This window comes from Myodes glareolus, chromosome 8, assembly GCF_982192425.1.
Source record: "Myodes glareolus chromosome 8, mMyoGla1.1, whole genome shotgun sequence".
In the NCBI taxonomy this organism is placed as follows: Eukaryota; Metazoa; Chordata; class Mammalia; order Rodentia; family Cricetidae; genus Myodes; species Myodes glareolus.
This window is the reverse complement of record NC_142033.1, coordinates 59,644,293-59,665,564: the sequence shown is the minus strand read 5'-3', so window position 1 is coordinate 59,665,564 and position 21,272 is coordinate 59,644,293. Positions and strand designations below refer to the sequence as shown.

The 21,272-nt window shown below is 37.3% G+C and overlaps 1 protein-coding gene across 1 annotated transcript in view; it reads right to left on the bottom strand.

The window, feature by feature from the left end:
• The window catches only part of LOC125387599 (polyubiquitin-B-like), a 174,596-nt gene extending 158,500 nt beyond the window's left edge, over window positions 1-16,096 (bottom strand). Inside the window, exon 1 of the mRNA XM_048415302.3 lies at window positions 15,952-16,096. Coding sequence (XP_048271259.3) covers window positions 15,952-16,096 — 145 coding nt within the window. The remainder of the gene's footprint in view (window positions 1-15,951) is intronic.
• Between the last annotated feature and the right edge of the window lie 5,176 nt (window positions 16,097-21,272).

Here is a 21,272-nt window from a genome sequence, read left to right as displayed (position 1 = left end):
CCCTATATTAGCAGTTGGTTGATACTTTCTTCTGTGATCTATAGAATGTCTGAAAGACTCTTTTATGAAGCAGGAACACTGAAGACCCTTTCTTATTTTTAGGCAAGTTCAGCAGTCATTTCCCTGTGTGTCCTTCATGTCCAGTTTATCAACCAGTCCAGTCAACAGCAGTTTCTTGCCCAAATGGCTAACCAACTCTATAAGGAGCCTCTTCAATGCCCATCTTTCTCTTGAAGTAATTGGTGCTGTCAGGAACAGACATGTCTCATTGTCATAAAGAGTCCTAACTTCTTAAAAACACTTTAAATGATATATTCTGTAGTCTTTGAAAAATTGAAGAATTCCTATCCTGTGAAATACATCTCTGTACATCTAGAAAATCTAACTAACATGACTATAAGCTTGACTATTATAGATGATTATCTATTAACTTGTATTTCTCAATTATACATTACATTTTTAAAATGAGCTGCACAAAACAGTACCTTATTAAAGAATAGAAATATACATATAACAAAGTTGACCTTAAGTTTTTATCAATAAACCAAGATCCATACCAATGCAAATATCTATAGCATATCCCCCTTTAAATATAAAAGAACATTTATAAACAATATTTGGAAATATTGGTGTAGTTATTCTTCAAACTGCTTCCTGCTGTTTATTGGGCATTGTAATTTTTTGAGAGGTATTGAAGGCAACCTTTCAGGAGTCTTGGTTCATCAAACCATATTAGTTTAGAAGCAATCCACAGGTTCTCAATCCCTGTGGGAAAAAAAGAACCTCTTTTCCAAAGCAACATATCCTTAGACTTAAATTTTGAAATCAAGATACCTTTGAAATATATATGTTGGCATAGATTAGCAGTCCTCAGAATCAAATTTCTCTCTGCATTCAAAAATTCAATGATAACACAATAACATATAAGCCAGACTTTCTGTGAAATTTCCATCTTTAACTGGTTTGTGTTTACTTTATTACTTTTTCTACAAGTTTAAGATTTATTTTATTATCTTTACTCCTTTAATCTATTACTGTCTGTACTGTCTCTTTAAAGACTTTGTTTTAGTTTTCAAAAAAACCATTTGCTTCTTTTTATAACTTTCTGTACTCTCTTTCTTCTTTCTCCCAAACATACAAACATTTATCCCACACTGTGATCCATTTAGAGGCCTTTTATGTATGAATATGCCCTATTGTGTATCTGAAATTTTTTTCTGTCTTGAAGAGTTTTGAAAATGGTCAGCAGCCTGGTTGCAGTGGTTTTGGAGGCTGGCTTTGCCTCTCTCCACTTTCAAAATGGTGGAGGCACAATTACTTACAGCTCTGGGACAGCTGGAATCAGAATCACGATAGCCACAAATAGCACAAAGTGTCTTGGGGTAACTCTAACAATGGAAGTGAAAGATCTGTTTGACAAGAACTTTAAGTCTTTGAAGAAATAAACTGAAGAGTGTACCAGAAAATGGAAGGATCTCCCATGCTTTTGGATCGGAAGAATCAACATAGTTAAAATGGCAATTCTACCAAAAGCACTCTATAGATTCAATGCAATCCCCATCAAAATCCAAACAAAATTCTTCACAGACCTTGAGAGAACAATAGTCAAGTTTATATGGCAAAGCAAAAAATCCAGGATAGCCAAAACAATCCTATACAATAAAAGTACTTCCCGGAGGCATTGCCATCCCTGACTTCAAACTCTATTACAGAGCTACAGTAATGAAAACTGCTTGGTATTGGCACAAAAACAGAGATGTTGACCATTGGAATCGAGTCGAAGAGCCAGATATTAATTCACAAACCTATGAACACCTGTTTTTCGACAAAGAAGCTAAAATTATACAATTGAAGAAAGAAAGCATCTTTAACAAATGGTGTAAGCATAATTGGATGTCAACCTGTAGAAGAATGAAAATAGATACATATCTATCACCATGCACAAAACTCAAGTCCAAATGGATTAAAGACCTCAATATTAATCTGACCACACTGAACCTGATAGAAGAGAAAGTGGGAAGTAGTCTGCAACTCATGGGCACAGGAGACCACTTCCTAAATAGAACTTCAGCAGCACAGACAATAAGAGCAACAATGAATAAATGAGACCTCCTGAAACTGAGAAGCTTCTGTAAAGCAAAGGACACTGTCATTAAGGCAAAAAAGCTTCCTACTGAATGGGAGTAGATCTTCACCAACCCCGCATCAGACAAAGGTCTGATCTCCAAAATATATAAAGAACTCAAGAAACTAGACATTAAAACTCCAATTAACCCAATTAAAGAATGGGGTACTGAACTGAACAGATTTTTCTCAACAGAAGAAGTTCAAATGGTCCAAAGTAACTTAAGGTCATGCTCAACCTCCTTAGCAATCAGAGAAATGCAAATCAAAACAACTTTGAGATACCATCTTACACCTGTCAGAATAGCTAAAATCAAAATCACCAATGATAGCCTATACTGGAGAGGATGTGGAGTAAGGAGAACACTCATCCATTGTTGGTGGGAATGCGAACTTGGGCAACCACTTTGGAAATCAGTGTGGAAGTTTCTCAGGAAACTGGGAGTCAACCTCCCTCAGGACCCAGTAATTCCACTCTTGGGAATATACCCAAGAGATTCCCAATCATACTACAAAAACATTTGTTCAACTATGTTCACAGAAGCACTATTTGTAGTAGCCAGAACCTGGAAACAACCTTTATGCCCCTCAATGGAAGAATGGATAAAGAAAATGTGGAATATATACGCATTAGAGTACTATTCAGTGGTAAAAAACAATGACATCTTTAATTTTGCATGCAAATGGATGGAAATAGAAAATACTATCCTGAGTGAGGTAACCCAGACCCAAAAAGATGATTATGGTATGTACTCACTCATAAGTGTATTCTAGCCAAAAATAAAGGACATTGAGCCTCTAATTCTTGATCCTAGAAAAGCTAAATAAGAAGGTGAACCCAAAGAAAAACATATAGTTATCCTCCTGGATATTGGAAGTAAACAAGATTGCCAGGCAAAACTTGGGAGCACAGGGGTGGGGTGGGGTGGGGGTATGGGTAGATGGGGAGAGAGAAGGGAAAGAAGAGGACTGGGGAGAGCTTGGGGGAATGGGATGGTTGGGTTGGAGGAAGGGTGGATATGGGAGCAGGGAAGTAGATATCTTAATTAAGGGAGCCATTTTAGGGTTGGCAAGAGACTTATCTCTTGAGGGGTTCCCAGGTGTTCAATGAGATATCCCCAGCTTGTTCCTTGGGCAGCAGAGGAGAGGGTGCCTGAACTGGCCTTATCCTATAGCCACACTGATGAATATCTTGCATATCACCATAGAACCTTCATCCGGCGATGGATGGAGATAGAGACACAGACCCACATTGGAGCACTGAACTAAGCTCCCAAGGTCCAAATGAGGAGCAGAAGGAGGGAGAACATGAACAAGGAAGTCTGGACCGAGAGTGGTGTGTCCACCCACTGACACGGTGTGACTGATCTAATGGGAGCTCACCAAGGCCAACTGGACTGGGACTGAACAAGCATGTGATCAAACTGGACTCTCTGAATGTGGCTGACAATGAGGACTGACTGAGAAGCCAAGGACAATGGCACTGAGTTTTGATTCTACTGCATGGACTGGCTTTGTGGGAGCCTAGTCTGTTTGGATGCTCACCTTCCTAGACATGGATGGAGGTGGGAGGACCTTGGACTTCCCACAGGGCAGGGAACTCTGACTGCTCTTAGGACTGGAGAGGGAGGGGGAGAGGGTTGGGGGGAGGGGAACGGAAAAGGGAGGAGTTGAGGAGGTGGAATTTTTTAATTAATTAATTAATAAAAAAACCCTCAAGAAATTGGTCATCAAAAGAACACATAATCTAATTTAAAATATAGAGTACAGACCTAAACAGAGAACTCTCAGCAGAGGAATCTAAAATGATTGAAAGACACTTAAGGAAATGCTCAACGTCCTTAGTCATCAGATAAATGCAAATCAAATCAACTCTGAGATTCTCTCTTACTCCTGTAAGAATGGCCAAGATCAAAAACACTAATGATAACCTATGCTGGAGAGGATGTAGGCTAAGGGAAATACTTCTCCATTGCTGGTGGGAGTGCAAATTGGTACAGCCCCTTTGGATATCAGTATGGTGATTTCTCAGAAAATTCTGAAGCAACCTTCTTCAAAACCCATCAAACCACTTTTGGGTACATACCCAAAGGATGCTCAATCATACCACAAGGACATGTGCTCAGCTATGTGCATAGCAGCATTGTTTGTCATAGCCGGAACCTGGAAACAACCTAAATGCTCCTTGACTATAGAATGGATAAGGAAAATGTGGTACATTTATACAATAGAGTGCTACACAATAGAAAAAATAATGACTTCTTGAAATTTACAGGCAAATGGATGGATCTAGAAAACATTATACTGAGTGAGGTAACAGACCCAGAAAGACAAATATAATATGTTCTCACTCATAAGTGACTTTCAGAAATAAACCAAAGAAAAGCAGCCTACAATTCACAAGTCAAGAGAACATAGACAATAATGAAGACCCTAAGAGAGACATACATGGATCTAATTTACATGGCAAGTAGAAAAAGACAAGATCTCCTGAGTAAATTGGGAGCATGGCAACCATGGAAGAAGGTAGAAGGTGAGGGGACAGGAAGGGCAGAGAAAAATATATTGTCAATAAAAACAATAAAAAAATGTATCTTGCATGTCCTGCACACCCAGGATTCATAGAAATGTGCAAAGTGATTTATATTGTGTTTGAAATACTTAAGCTTTGCCTCTGAAATACTTCCTCTTACGTTAATGCTCATGATACTTTGTTTTACACGGCATTGGCCCTGTTGCTAGTCAGAGAAGAAATGTTAAAATTGTGATGAAATCTAACATCTCCATGCTCTTGCATATTCTTAGCACCTGCTTGTTCCTCTCTAATTCTCACCAAAGTTCATTCTTTTATGACATCCACAGGTTTCCAAAGCACTGTCCAGCTGCTATCTCCTAGCTCTCTTTCCATCCTCATTTCTATTATGTACTACTGAATCCTATAAATGAATTATTTAGCTCCCGCTGCACAGCTTTTTGAAATGTGATTTGCACGAGACACATTGCACAGTCTAAAAGCATGTCATATTAAAATGCCTATAATTGCTTGAAGGAACTGCCCTCAGGGAATATGCCGTGTTATATATAATGGCTATGGGGAAGTTTTGACTCCTCTGTCTGTGATATGAAACAAACAATTTATGTACAGAGATTTGACTTAAACATAAGAAAAGAAAATGTATTGCTGTGACAACTGGGTTTTAACTCTCGTTTTAAATGTTTTGATATTGAACTGAAATGTAACAGTAAGAGACAAAAAAAAATAATTACTTTTTGTTCATCTCTACAACATTGCAACGGTTTTCTTCCTTTATGGTTCAGGAAAACTTTACCTGTGACAGTTGCATAAGTTAGTTTATGTACACCTACTCAGCTTTGCCATTCTAAATTCTGTGGCTTTAAAAAAAATGTCTGAATTATGAAAGACTAACACAGACTATTATTGACTAGATTGATAAAACTTTGCCTTTCATGACTTTTTCCACAGAACTGAAAAATGTGTGTTATAGTGCTAAGGGTACACATTTATTGACAAATCATAGAGTGTTTCTTTCCACAGTGCCTTTCTAGAACTCAAATCAGGAAGTTGCAGCCTTCTGATTAGTACCATCTCTTTCAAAGTAGTACCAGATGAAGCTTTTGCTCAGATGCCCACAAACAAACTCCTTCACTATATACAAAGATGTCACATAGCAACAAACTCACCAGTCTTGCTTCTTCTGTCTTCTCCGATCAGATGATGTACCAACAGCTTTCTGTTCCACTATGATTTATGATGATTCAGGATATTTGGTTACAACATATTCCTGGATGATGATGACAATATATATATATATATATATGGACGATGATGGGAAAATATATATGTGTGTGTATTCCCATCATATATATATATATGTATATATATATATATATATAGATGTCATATTCCATTTTCTCAGAAAGACACAAAGTTAGAGAGAATAATAAAACCTCATGTGATAATGCAGATGCTTTTCTAATGTTTCAAAATGGCATCCTGAATGGCAAGTGTAGATTATTTTTGTTGCCTGCAGGCTCTCTTTCTTCTTACACTGCAAATTTAAATAATTCATATTCTAGATATGATGAATTTTAAGGTATCTTGGATGGGTAAGTAAAATATTTTTTTCACCACAATAAAATGAATGATGGCAGCCACATTTTCTGAGAGTGTTTGAGAGGCTGCCTAATTCAAAGAAAACTAAATTCAAATATTTTATTTGCAAACCAGGAAGAAGCACAGAATGAGTTATCTCCCTATGGAGGAAGAAATTGATTGTATTCCAGAGAGAGACTTCAGTGAGCTGAGAGACTTGGACTTTCTTGTGAAGATATGTCTGCATGGAGGGGTGGTCCTGAGATGGGGTATCCACACATAGCAAGCATTTGCAAATACTTATATAGAATGTGTTCTGCCCAGCACACACATATGGGAAATGCTCCTCTGATATTTGTTTTATCCAGTGTAAATATAAAGCATACATTATTTGCATATATGCATCTTCAATGAGATCATTTGATATGATGGAGGCAGATGGCTTTCAATGGCTTTCTGAAAGGCGACTGTAAACATGGCATAAACAGCTTTATAACTTTTTACTTCACTGACATGTAGAAGAGTCCAGACATTACACAACACAGAATGCACTATTTTTTAAAAAATCAAACAACACTCTATATACTTTCATAAAATATGCTAGTGTATCAGTTACTTTCTAGTTATTGTGACAAAATGCTTAACAGAACCAACCTCAAGGAAGAAAAGGTTTATTTCAGCTCACAGTGTCAGAGGCATTTCAGTCTGTAAAGGCTGGAAAGATGTGGTAGAGTTCATGGAGTCATGAGCCTGGAAGAGACTCTTCATACTTAGCGAACTATGAGGCAGACCATCAGACAGGAAGGGTGTGGACTCTCAAAGAACTTCCACTAGTAAATTACTTCTTCTAACCAGGATCTATCTCTTAAAGGTTGCAGAGTTTTCAGAATAGTGCTATAAGCCTGAGTGAGATAAAGTAGTAAAACCTGAATCAGTGGGAAGAATGTCAGCTACAAATGACAACAGAGATTGTCATGAGAGGACTAAAGATTGTCATGAATGCCCTTAAAATCTGCCATTTTAATGTTATCATCCAAAGCTTGAGTCAAATTTCTAGAACCTTTTAGAATAGTTTTAATTCTTTCAATGTAGGAAATGTTGGCATTTTTCATTCCTGATTACATTTTTATAATTTCTAACTCACATTAACATAGCTGGTTGAAGATGTACTGTATATCAGGAAATCTTTAGACACAAGAGAAAAGGCTGACATGAGTCCATACATCAAGTTTTCCAGGAGAGTGAGCGGTCAAAAGTTGAAGGTCAGGCCTCCCTTTGGAACAAGTATCAGTTTCTATTTCAGCTTTTTGCTATTTGGTTCATAATACAACTCGAGTTTTCAAAATGAAATGAAAATGTTTTGTTTTTTTTTTTCTTCAAAGATTGTGCTGTACTCTTATAGGGAAAAATTGCAGGTTGTGGAACCTGAGCCATTATTATGAAAATTATTGGTGTTGGCTTTCAAAAGTCCATGTACAAAGTAGACCAAGGCAGGAAGAATAGTGGAATACAAGCTTAAGGTTAGCTTTGGCCACATAGTGAGTTTAGAGAGCTGGGGGTGGGGGATATAAAAAGAGAGAAAATAAAATCTTCACACTGTAATAATATGTGTTAAAATGAAAGTTTGTAAAAATGAGTATGATTTGTACTTAGATTCCTCTTTAAAAGACCCAAATGTTCTACAGGGTTTTCTGCAACAAAACAATTTAAGCAAATGGAAAATAAATTTTCAGCTGTAAAACTTATGATGACTGAGAAAAAATTGGAATTTAGCCTCATCTTCTTCTTGACCAAAACTAGCAATCTTATTATATGTAATCACTAGCCACATTATTTGAATACTTTTTCTGCACATGTGGAAAATTTAGCCATCTTCATCTTTTTCCTGCAACAATAAGACATAAAGTCTCTGAATCACAGCTCTGTTGTTACAATGAATAACTTCTTTACTGGGCACATGACTGTTTTCTGATGATTATCAACACGATGTAAAACCTCCTCAAGACAATAGCAGCCAGCATTATTTATAGTCATATTTATCTCCGAGTACCTTATAAGCATTTTCATGCAAGATACTTAATTTATCACCACCACAAGCCAGCAATTTCAATCTCACATTAATAGAGATAAAGTAACTTCCAGACTACTATTCGCTACTGGGATTCAGATCCTAGTTATGGCGGCACCATAGCCCATTGTCTTCACAAACCTGGAGGTTCATCTTTCCATTCACCTTTCCTCATGCAAGTGGGAGCTGGGAATGTATACTTCATCATGATAATATAAGGAGAAAGATTTATATTTCCCTGTACAATCTCTTTGGGCATAATAAATATGATATAGGTATGTATATATGTATATTACCAGAGTGTTGATATACATTCCAATTATTCTATGTTGATAGTCATTATGACCTAGGAAACTCCAGTTTTTTTGTGATTTAATTGAGCTTTCTATTCACTGACTCTGATGTTGTTAGGCATTTGTGTCATAATTTCTGTGTTGCCAACATCTTACTCTGACATGTTTATCAACAGCAGAAAAAATGAATTTCATTTATGCTGTAAGTCGAATTATCATCTTTAAATCACACTTAATGGATGTTTTCTCATAGGAACTTTGCCTCTTGGTGATCCATTGAGCACACTGGCATTCAGTGTACTGAGACAGATGAAGATAAGATCTCTGAAAAGACAGGTTCAGTCAAGCTGCAGTGCACATATCATTTATTAGTTCATTAACAAGAATGAAATGACTGAAATTGTAGGCTGTGACTCAGATGTAATTCATAGTAAATACCATACAACAATGTTTGAATTATAACAGCAGCAGGTGCCCCTCCAAATCATTTCTATATCTTGTCAGTTTGCACAATATTTGCATTGGAAATCAGTGAATTGTGTATTGACATAATCATTTTATACTCTTTAGAGTGTTAGTATACTGTGCTGCCAGAAACCCTGTATTACCTGTTTCCTAACTGACTCTGATATTATTCACTACTTTCTGCTCCTCTCTATTGAAGGCACACCTCTTCCTTTTGTTTCTATAAGACACTCAAGCTCCTTGCAGGTTCTCTCAATATAGCCACACCTATACGTTAATGCCATTATTTTTCCTTAAGCCTTCATTTAGACTTTATCTTGGCAAAAAAATTCTAACCCTGGCTATTCTATTCAGAACAAAACCTGACCCTGGTCAATTTTTATACAATTTTAGCTCTCTGATATGTAACTGACTTTTCCTTGTGTTTAATGAGTATGTTGTGTCTCCCTCTTTCATCCATCCACAACAGTGTGAACTCCATGAGGGCAAGGCTTTGTATTTATTCTGTTTAATGATATATCTCACACCCTCAAAACTGGCTTCGAATAGTGTTAGGTTTATAAATTTTGGGCAAAAACTAATTAACATAATATTTTTAATAATTTCTGGTTTTCTCATTGTTCATATTATTTTTATCATTGCAGGAGACAAAGACCAAGATGATTACAGGAAGCTTCATATCAACTTAGTGAATTTACAAGTAAGAATGATCTGTGTGTGTGTGTGTGTGTGTGTGTGTGTGTGTGTGTGTGTAGAAAAGGTATTTGTCTCATATATTTGATATGCAATAGAATTTTAATTTGATTAACATAGGCATGTTTCTAAACCTGTTGTTCAAATGGATCTTAGACTGGAGCAGGATCAAACCATTTACCCAAATAGGGTATGTACTTTCCTGGGAAAATGGGGGTTGAGAGGACATTATACAAGCTAATATTGAAGGGTGTTCACCAATGTCTTATTTCAATGTGGCCCTGCATGACACACTTAGCTACTGGATCTGTCTGACAAAGATGCCAGTCCACTTGAAATCATCTTTAGCTAAGAGCCAGTCTACAGGTTGGCACAAGCCTGATTTCCCATGTTATACTGCTAATCTTTCAAAAATCAGAAAATTTTGTTTATATGGTTTTATTACCCAGCTGTTTCAACAAACAAAATGGTGAGCTCTTTTTGTCTGCACACAAAGAGGACTCTTAGATGTCTATTAAGTTTATGTTTACTTTAAAGAAAAGTGGTTTAATCAGCGAAAATAACTTTTCTGCACTGGCAAAACTCTCTCCAATTTGTAGCAATTATGGAAAAATACAGAGTTGAGAAAAGACACCACAGATGAAAACAAGTATAAAATTTTATAATGAATAGGAATAGCAATTACAGAAAACAATTTAGAAAGCAAAACTATTATAAATATTAAGCTCCCTTAGTGTGCATATTTGTTTGTGTCTGAGACATAAAATTCCTCAGAGTGAAACAAAAAACACCTAATGTATTTATATTATACTATGCAATTATCATTTAATTTATTTGATAACTAACTAGTGTGTGCATATATGCTTGCGAATGCCGGTTCCCACAAAGACCAGGAGGATCCTGGGGCTGGATTTGTCAGCAGTTTTTGTGGGTGCTAGGAATTGAATGCCAGGTCTCCGCAAAAACAGTATTAGACACTGGACATCTCTCTAGTCCTGCATATTATTATTTAGCCATCCCATATTTTGTTTGATATTCCCACAATACTAAGATAGAAGAACCACTCTCCTCTTTTATAAATAAAAAGAAATATATCCCAGGTTCCTTCAGCTTACTCAATGAATTTATCAGTTACCCAATGGGGGTGTGAATCATTTGGGCTCAAGATTATCTTATTAAAGAGTTCAACTGCCTATATTAGACAATAAAAATTTTCCAGTAGAAATGAGACTATTTCCTTCCAATTCACATTATCATGCAACTGGCTAAAGTGTTACAAGTTTGATTGCTTAAGACTGATCAGCACCCATTAAGATCAAATTCAGCTGATATTATCTTTCTGTAAATCCAAGAGTCAAGCCATTGGAATAAACGAAAATTTGTACACTATTTTTGCCTATCATTAACACAATACAAGGTTACTAATAGAAGTCATTTGGTGAAATGAAAATGCAAACCTATTTCTTGGAGGTTAATCTCTATAGAAAATAATTCATTACTATCCAGCTGATTAATTCAGTTAAAATTCATCTCAGTGCATATACTACAACTACAATGTGGCATGGAAAATCTAGAAGCTTATTTAAACTACAATAAAATTTAACTGCAAAGAATAGAAACTAAATTTATTTTTATAATAATGAAATGCTCTAAAACAATGTTACTGTTTTATGCTATTTAAACTATGAATAACACCAGAAATCAACTAACATTAAAATATAACAAAACCATAACACCCACAAGCAAAATTGTTATCTAGAAAATATGCAACAGGAATTTATTTTTTAAGTAAAGTATGAATGGCATATCCAACCTTTATTTTTTTAATTGTTTACCATAGTAGACTTAAGAAAAAATACACAAACTCCTGAAAACAAGAAAAGCAATTTTAGTTTTGTTCTTTACTTGTACAGGAAGGATGCTCACAATTAGTATGGCTATGTGTTCTGAGTAGCTTTGTCAACTGGGCACAAGTTATAGCTACTTGGGAAGAGGGAACCACAACTGAGAAAATGCCGCCATCAAACTGGCCTTTTGGCATGCCTGTGAGTCCTGACTATGCGGTGATGTCACCTCTGGGTAGGTAGTCCTACTTGATGTAAAGAAGCAGACTGAGCAAGCCATGAGAGAGAGCCAATAAGCTGCTCTCTTCCAGGGTCTCTACTACAGCTCCTGCCTCCAGGTTCCTGCTTGAGTTCCTGCTCTGGCTTCCCCTGGGATGGACAGGAAGCTGTAAGGTTAGATAATTGCTTCCCTCCCTCAAGTTGGTTTTCATTAATGTTTCTTTCACAGTGAAAGAAAGCAAACAAAGAAATATATATTATTTCTTAAAATGCATATTCTGATTATTTTTTTTCTTTTCTGGGAAAAATGGTGTTAAGAGAATTTTTTTAAGAAAATCAAAAACTATGTTTTGTTTACTTTGTTGGATAAATACATTTATGCAAGCTAAGATTAAGCTTTTAACACCAGAAAGCTTCACACTGCTCTGTGAACTTCCTATATTTATCATTGTGAAAATCAGACTGGCATTGAGCATCTCATTTGCTCCTGTATCCTTTCTCAGGAGGGAAGCTCTGCACACCGGGCGTTTTACAGGGACTTTCCATTTCCTATGATGACTGCATTCCACGATGACTCCAGTGATGACCTCTGACCCCTTATTATAATCTCCCCAGTGGTCTCCATTCTTTTAGACTTACCTGGGGATAAGTCGATTCTCAATTTTTCTCTACAGCCTAATAACATTAGACACTTCATGGTGATGTCATAAGTAAGAATTTTTGTTTACTTTTTTTTTTATAATTCACCAAGATGACGCTTTTCAGTCAGTATACTATTGTGAGGTCTTCAAGAAAAGGCATGGAAATGAAAATCAAGTAAGATCTAATACTCACTCATTCTTTGCCTCATCTCTTTACATTGTCTCTGTGGGAGGCAAAATTTATTGAATAATCTTACAAGCGAGATGATTATTACAACTGCAGGAAACTCTGTGAGGTGCCAGGCATGGGGTTAGAGAAGCCGTCACAGAAAAGGTGGTTTGATCAAGCAGACCAGAAAATCCTAGATCTCATGATGGGTTACAGAATGACAATGATACTGGTATTGCTGGATAGAACAAAGCTAGTTTCCTGGTTGATAACCAAAAAAGCCAGTGAGGACCAGTTCTGTCTGGATATCTACTGGAAACCTGACAGATACTTCTTTTGAATTAAGAAATTTTTAATATATTCTTTTTCTCATTTTACATAGCATATCCCGGTTCCTACTCCATCCCCCCATCCCACTCCACCCTACCCCACACCCACTCCTCAGGAAGGGTAAAGCTTCCCATGGGGAGGCAATAAAGTCTGACACTTCACTTCTGAGAAAAACCAATGCCCTCCCTCCTATATCTAGGCTCAGCAAGGTATCCTTCCAAAAGGATACCAATTCAAGCACTAGGGATCAATCCTGGTCCCATTGGCAGTGACCCCACAGACTGCCCAAGTCTCACAACTATCGCCCATATTCAGTGGGCCTAGTTAGGTTCTATGGAGGTTCCCCTGGTGTCAGTCCAGAGTCAGTGAGCTCTCACTAGCTGTTTCTGTGAGTATCACCATCGTGGTCTTGACTCCTTTGCACATATTATCTATTGCTCCTCCTTTAAAGGAAAGTGGCAGTAGCACCAAAGAAGAACAATCAACTCTCTACATGGGAGTCAGGTGTCACCTAGCTCCTGTTACCCGATGATGACAATTGGATTAGATGATGTTCTATGACTGAAATGGCTTTAGCAGGTGAACCTTATGAGATGTTTGCAAGATTAAGGAGTTAGAGGGTCAAAGGAGCACTAAATCCCAAGGATGCTGTCCAGATTTCTGGTTTTAGCCAAGGAAGACAAAATCAGTCATAGAGCTCCGGAACAAAGAAATTGGCTCTAGTTCAGCCCATGGTTTCTTCAGGGTCTTGACTCTTATGCAGAGTCCTTGATATTATATTGGGAGCTTTCTGAATGAAATTATTTATTTCTCATGATGAAGTTGATGTATCCTCACACGATGATGTGAGAATGTGTCTAGCCAATAAACCTTGTAGTTATTATTTCTTTTAACACAGAATTCCTTCCTTTTAGATACTTACAATTGTATTAGGAATGCCCTTTAATGTATAAGCAGGCCTATATTGTGTATGCATTCATGTATATGTATATATATATACATACATATAAATTCTGTACTATGTAATGATGAGAAATTAAACTTGCACGTGTAATTCTGGAAATGAACATATAATAAATTGTTTTACTATATAGAGAATTAAATCACATTTTTTTACAGCCAATTCTCATGTTCTTACTCACAAAACTGTTTAATGAGTCACCTATGTGTATCCGTTTGCATAGTCGCACATCCATTCCATGGTGCCAAGTTGCTTCTTGTGCCAGACTATCAATAGCTGCCTCTCTAAACCAACCCATCTACAGAGGCTATAAAAAATATTTCATAATTTGTATTATTTATTTTCTTTTCACATTTTCCTTTCTGTACTTCTGTGATTACAGAGGTCTTTTCTCAGCAATTCTAGAATACTATACTGTAAGTAAATGAGAAAACTTATATACCTATAATTATAAAAATAATAAGGATGAAAGAAGAATATTAGAGGAGAATTAGCTGAGGAAATGAGATAGGAGGATGAAACAATGAGGGAAGGGAAGAGGGATAAATATCATTAGTGATACTTAAAAAATACACATGGAAACCATTGTGCTTGCCTACCAGAACATTAAGAAAGCACATGTTTATGTCAAAATCAAGGGATGTAAAAGTAGGAGGGGAAAGAAGGTGCTAAGCAAAGGTGAGGGAACAGTGTAGGGTAAGTCTCATCAAAATAAAATATATTCATATTTGAGGGAAAAAGAATACAAAAGTAGATATTATATTGCCTGCCAACATTATATGTTGTGTTAGTTAGTGTTTCGTCAGCTTGACCCAAACCAACACATACATACCTGGGAAGAGAGACTGTCAATTAAGAATTGCCTCCACCAGATTGGCTTGTGACATGCCTGTAGCTTGAGTATAGGAGAACTCAACGTCCACCCCACAGTGGCATACTTCCTCCAACAAGGCCTTACTTCCTAAATATGCCACACCTTTTGCAGGCCATTTTTCTTTTAAATCACCACAAATACGATGATTATAAAATAATCAGTATTATAGTATATTATGATTACTTGCTTAATTTAGTAATTAGGAAGTATTTTGAGTTGGACACAATGGTTACGAACATGTTATTACAAGAAGATAAAATGATTGGTGAAAACTGGGATTGAGAAAAGGATAGTGAACATTATATACTTAATAAAATAATTTCAAAACTATATTTCTCTCAAAAATGGAGAACATACATACACACATGTGCCCACATATATGTGAATACACAAAACATGCAAGCACATCACTCACATACACACATACAGTGGAGAAGATATGTAGTCATATCATGTAGAAAACAGTTACAAATTATAACCTGTATGTTAATTACAGAGCTCATACAGGTGAAAATATTTGACAGAAAAAGAAACAGAAATCTCAGTTTTGTATTGTGTATCGTACACTAAAAACGAAGCTAATTTTATCCATCCTTGTCTAGTCATACTTGAAAATTATATTATTTTTTTAAAGTACACTAAACTATACAGGTACCTAGAACTGTGTGATATTTAGCATATGTATGAATGATGTAGTTTGATGCAAGCCTAGTAAAGATATTTTATGTTGTTTGAATAAGTAAGGAAAACTGTTGTTTCACTTTTTAAAATTTTTTTTATTAATTCTTTGGGACTTTCACATTATGCACCCCAATCATACTCACTGCCCTGTTCCTCCATATCTTCCCTTCACCTATGCAGCATGCTCCCCCCAAATTATTTAAAAACAAAACAAATTATCAACCCACCTCACTGTCTGTTTGTGCAACAACTCTTCATTCATCTAGTAACATCAGGAACTATGGTATATCACAAAGCATATACCCTTTTGTCCAAGCAACTCCACCCCAAAATATTCATTGCAGTGAGCCATTGGTCTGGCTCAAGGCCTCTGATGCACCGTCATCATGGGACCCTCCCTGAAACTACTCTAGGACATGCTGCTGCTGCTCAAAGTCATCGAGATCCTGTGGCATCTTGGCTCTTTGGCACCTACGTGACCACAGTATGCAGTCTAGATCCAGGGCATTCATGTGGCCTTTGATGGCACCATGGGCCACAGACATCGCAGATCCCAACTGTAGTAGGACCATGGACCCAGACCTTGTCTCCTGCAGCAGTCCAGGCCTAGATATCACCATGGCCCGTTGGTGTTAATGAAGGCCGCTCAGATCAGCATGGCCACCGCAACAGAGTGGCCCTTGGACACCAACATAGCCCCAGGTGGCAACCCAGATCCTTGGCATGTGTGCTTTTTCATCTTTCAAGTGAGTAGTTTTGGGAAACCTGTTCAATCCAATGTAACCAATAGTTCTGAGAACTTACTGGAACAATCGGTTCACTACGGAGTATGTAGTAACATGAAAATTGATGACCTACGCTCTGCTTGAGAAATTCATCTAAACCTCATAAAACTGTGAAGATTTAGAGATCTAATTAAAAACGAAGCATGTTTTAGGGCAGGGTCCCATGTACTTGTTTCTTATGGATTGAAACACTCTCTCCTAGAGGGGAGATAAAACTCACAGAGTTCATGAAATTTAGAAGACTCAGGAGGCTCCTCCCTGAGGTTGGAGAAGCAGTGAACAATTGCTCAGAGCAGAGGAGACAGAACAACCTCTAGCAGCCAGCGCCATTGTATGCAGTGTGGGAGTGAGGGGCAGCTTTCCCGAATCCTCCCTCCCTCTGGGGTGGGTTTTGGAGGTGCAGCTGCCTGAGTCACCTATGCTCTTTTAAAGTAGCTGCAGTAAACTCCTTATCTTACCAAGCCGCACCAGAATGGAGGGAGTCATTTCTTTAATCTGTTTTTGACCTTTCTGGAGTTGCTTCAGCTAGATTCTCCAGGGAAAGTAACTGGACAATAGATCTGGAGGAAAACGACTTGGTGGTAGTATAAGTAAGGTATAGGATTAATTAAGATGGTTGATGAGGAGCACATTCAGGTAGCCACTTTGGAGATGGAGAGAAGGGATGCATATTTTGGAAATGTTTACTAGGTTTATGGCCTGAATATGCCCGATTAAATTTAAAAAGGGAGGGTCTAACAGGAAAACATGTTATTACCTAGTAAAAATGATTCTGGGTTCATTGACAAATAAAACCAATTTTTCCATAGTTTGTTGGAGTGCCATTTCCCATGACTTCGCAAGGCATCTTGGCTTCAGCATGGCTTTCCTAACATGCTAATGTCTTTCCTCTCAAATGCTGATTGAGAGGTAACAAATACTATGTTCTACTACTCAGCTCCATATCCATGGAATCTTCTTTGTTCAACGTGTGCAAGGGAAATCATAGAGCAGAAGGAACTATTTCCTCGAAGTTGAATGATATCTAAATGGTTTAGTTATAGTGTACCATTAGTCATATGATCAAATGGTGTGGGTCATGTGACCAGTTACAGAAACAAAGCTATCATGTACGCAGACATACAAGAAGGTTTCCTTTCTGAGATTATTGGATTTCTCTTGCACAAATCACTGGAGGTATCTGAACATGTAACTAGACATGGTGCCAGTGTCACTCTCTAATTAACACCATAAACAAAAGGAATAGTTATGTTTGGATGCCCCGAATGTGTCCAATATGAAACATGTGCTCTTCTATTGGAGATGACCAGTGGGAATTTCATTGGTAGATCTGATAGTTGGAGAGAATGTTTTATTTCTGTTCAAATATTAGGGAAACGGATTGAAGGAAGTTGATCAGCAGGTAAGAGGGGTTCTGAATTCAAATTTCTGGAACTCAGTTTAAAAGCTGGGTGTGGTCACGTTTTGTAGTCCTGTCGCACCAGCATCATGAGGAAGCAGGCATGATAGCTTCTAGAGCTTGCTAGTTGCTAGCCCTGCTCCATGTTCAGTGACAGAGCCTGTCTCAAGGGAAGAGAGCAGAGATTGACAGAGCAGGGGGCAAAAGGTCCTCCCCAGTGCTCTGCCCTGTTTACTTAGGTGCACATATGCCAAACATGTACACCAAACATCCAGGCAGTTACACATACACAAATAAAGTGATGGATGAAATAGACATTTTCTCCTTTGAGAGCAAAAGAAGGGGTGCTTATGATCTGCCAGAATTAGGAACGTAGAACTGTTTAGGTCAAAGTGTCACTATTGATCAGGGTGTGCTGGTCTTTTTTTGTCCTTCTTCTCTACAGTGTAGAACTACTAGCCACAAACTTCTACTGGATGCTTGAAGCATGACCAGTGGTATTAGTACAATGAAGTTATTGGTATTTAGTTTTGAATTCATGAATGTATACAGTGATAAAAGATTTTAACCTCTTTTTTTGTTGACCATCAAATAAATGTAATCAATGCTGCCTATTTATGTCTGGATGTGGGACTATACATTGGTGTAACATGAGGGGCCAGCTTGTTAGGATTTCTATCCCACCAAGTACCCCACAAACAGCATACCCCAAAGAAAATCACACAAAGTCTACATTAGGTTATAAACTGATTGGCCCATTAGCTCAGGCTTCTTGTTAACTCTTGTTGTGTATATTAACCCATTATTCTGATCTATGTTAGCCATATGGCTTGGTACCTTTTCCAGCTGTCAGCTCACATGTTGCTTCTTCGGTGATCTGGACAGGAATGGCAGAGGAAGCTTTCTGCTTCCCAAAATTCTCCTGTTCTCATTGCATCACCTTTACTTCCTGTCTGGTATTCCCACCTATACTTTCTGCCTGGCCAATCAGTGTTTTATTAAAATACATGATTGACAGAATACAGATAATTCTCCTGCACCATTGGGCTATAGCAGACTGTTTAGACCTGAATGTGCTGTGCAATAATACTCAGGATACTGATATTTTACAGGGTGAGATACAATGTCCTTTAAGAAAGAACAGCCTGTCAATCTAATGCCAAAGAATGTTCAAGCATGTTGGGAGTTTAAGCTGTGAATCACTGAGACTATACACAGGGAGTATAGGCGGGAATACCAGACAGGAAGTAGAGGTGATGCAATGAGAACAGGAAAATTCTGGGAAGCAGGAAGCTTCTTCTGTCATTCCTGCCCAAACCAACGAAGAAGCAACACAGGAGCTGACAGCTGGAAAAGGTACCAAGCCATATGGCTAACATAGATCAGAATAATGGGTTAATATAAACTACAAGAGTTAACAAGAAGCCTGAGCTAATGGGCCAATCAGTTTATAATCTTATGGAGCCCTGTGTGTGATTTTCTTTGGGGTATGCTGGTTGTGGGGTGCTGGGCAGGACAGATACCCCAACAAGCTGGCCCCTCCACGTTACACATTGAAATGTGGGAAAGTTATGGGGGATGCACATCATAGAAATAATAATAATGATAATAATAATATATATTATTATGTATATATATATGATTATATGATATATATATCATTTTATATTATTATATAATAATAATAATATAATAATAATAACTGTCTTTTGATATTAAGGTTACTTAGTATTAAAACATGTGGGGGCCAACACTACTGCAAAAATAGTTAAAGTACCAAATCTGAAAGGAGTTGTTTCTCATCTCCTGCCCCTGTATCTTCAGTTGGTTTGGTGGTGGTCTGTTCAGAGCTAAACAGCAGCTGGCATGGCCTGCCTGCCCTCTCCTGGAGCAGGTCAGCCTGCCTGGCACTGAACTCAACCCATTTTCATGCATCATTAAGGCCAGATAATGATTAGCTAAATTATTCTTTCTCTTAGCCTAATGAGCTGTGAGATGTGCTTCATTCCAAATGATATAAGAGTAGGTGAAGTTTTTTTGTCTGGAGATAACTTCCCTAGAGGCCATCCATTTAACCCAACACGACTCTTCTTTTGTTGGCTGAGAGAAGTGTAGTCCACAAGGCAAGCAAATCATTCATAGACTGTTACCAGGTTTGGGGTCATTCTACTATAAATTTGTATGCATTCTTGTTTGCTTGTTTGTAGGACAGGAGATTGAAGTCGGGGCCTTGAATGAGCTAGGCATGTGGCTACCACTGAGCTACATTCTTAGCCCATGTTTATTCTTTTTTTTTTGAAATATGGAAATACAGAATTTGGGCGGTATCCTTATTGTACTACAATAGATATTCACTTTGATTTCTGTTCTTTTATTTCCCCATTCCTTATTTATGTCTTCTTTATATATCTGATAGAGATGTTTCTTCCATCTCTATTTACACAGTACAAAGTTTCTCTAACATTTTAGATTTCAATTTTTTGCTTTCTTAAGATAAAAGAAATAAATTGCTCTGCATGACTGCATGTGCTCCAATCTGCAGTTACACCCTGACTTTACTTATGGAAACATATAGCTGCATCTATTGATATCACCCTCAGTGCTGGAAAATCAGCTTTAACCATTGTTATAGCAAGCTTAGCTGTGAAAATAAAGCTGTCAGCTGGGTGATGGTGATGAACTCCTTTAATCCCAGCACTCGGGAGGTAGAGGCAGGTGAATCTCTGTAAGTTTGAGGCCAGTGTGGTCTGCACAGCAAGTTACAGGAAGGCTACAAAGCTATAGAGAAACTCTGCCTTGAAAAACAAAAAAACAAACAAAAAATAAACAAACGAAAAACAAAAGCAAACAAACAAACAAACAAACAAAAAACCCAACAACCTGTGAATGACTTGATATTGCATTATTCCTCAAAGCTGTCCAGATCGGCAAAACTTAACTTTCTGTCTTCTAGTCATTTGAGTTCCAGTTTCCTTCAAGCTTCCTCCTTCTGTCTAGGAACAGAAAAAGAAATGTAAGGTTACTATACTATCCTTCTGAAACTTTGTAACAAAATTGTCCTATGTTATTCTTCCTGTGTCTTGCTATATAAAGCCCTATGATAAAGCTTAGCTGTGAGGGAGGCTAAAAAATATAACCTACCTTCCTTTTCAGCTATGATCTTAATTTGGAAGGAAAAATGTAAAGGAGAATGGAAAAGAATTAACTTCAGTGAAAAGAATTTCTAACTCAGTCTGTATATGAAAAATATAAATGTTCAGAGGGATATCTTCTAATTGTTAATGTGAAAACATCAGATGTTTTTTCCACGTTAAAATGTTGACAAGTATTGTATTCCCTGTTCTCTGAGTTATTTTAAGTATATTCATATACACTCACATACATTTATATACATACATATATTCATGCTTCATACAACACATACAAACACACACACACACACACAAATTGTTCTTGTTTATGCTTGAGATGACTCCTTTTGACTCCTTTTAGAATGCAAAGTCAACACACAGTTAAAGTAATATTTGTAATGCTCAAACCTGCCTTCCTTTCCCTGCTATTTCCCCAGTGTTCTGTCTCCCTGGAATCCCTCTTAACTGGATTTCGCTTTTA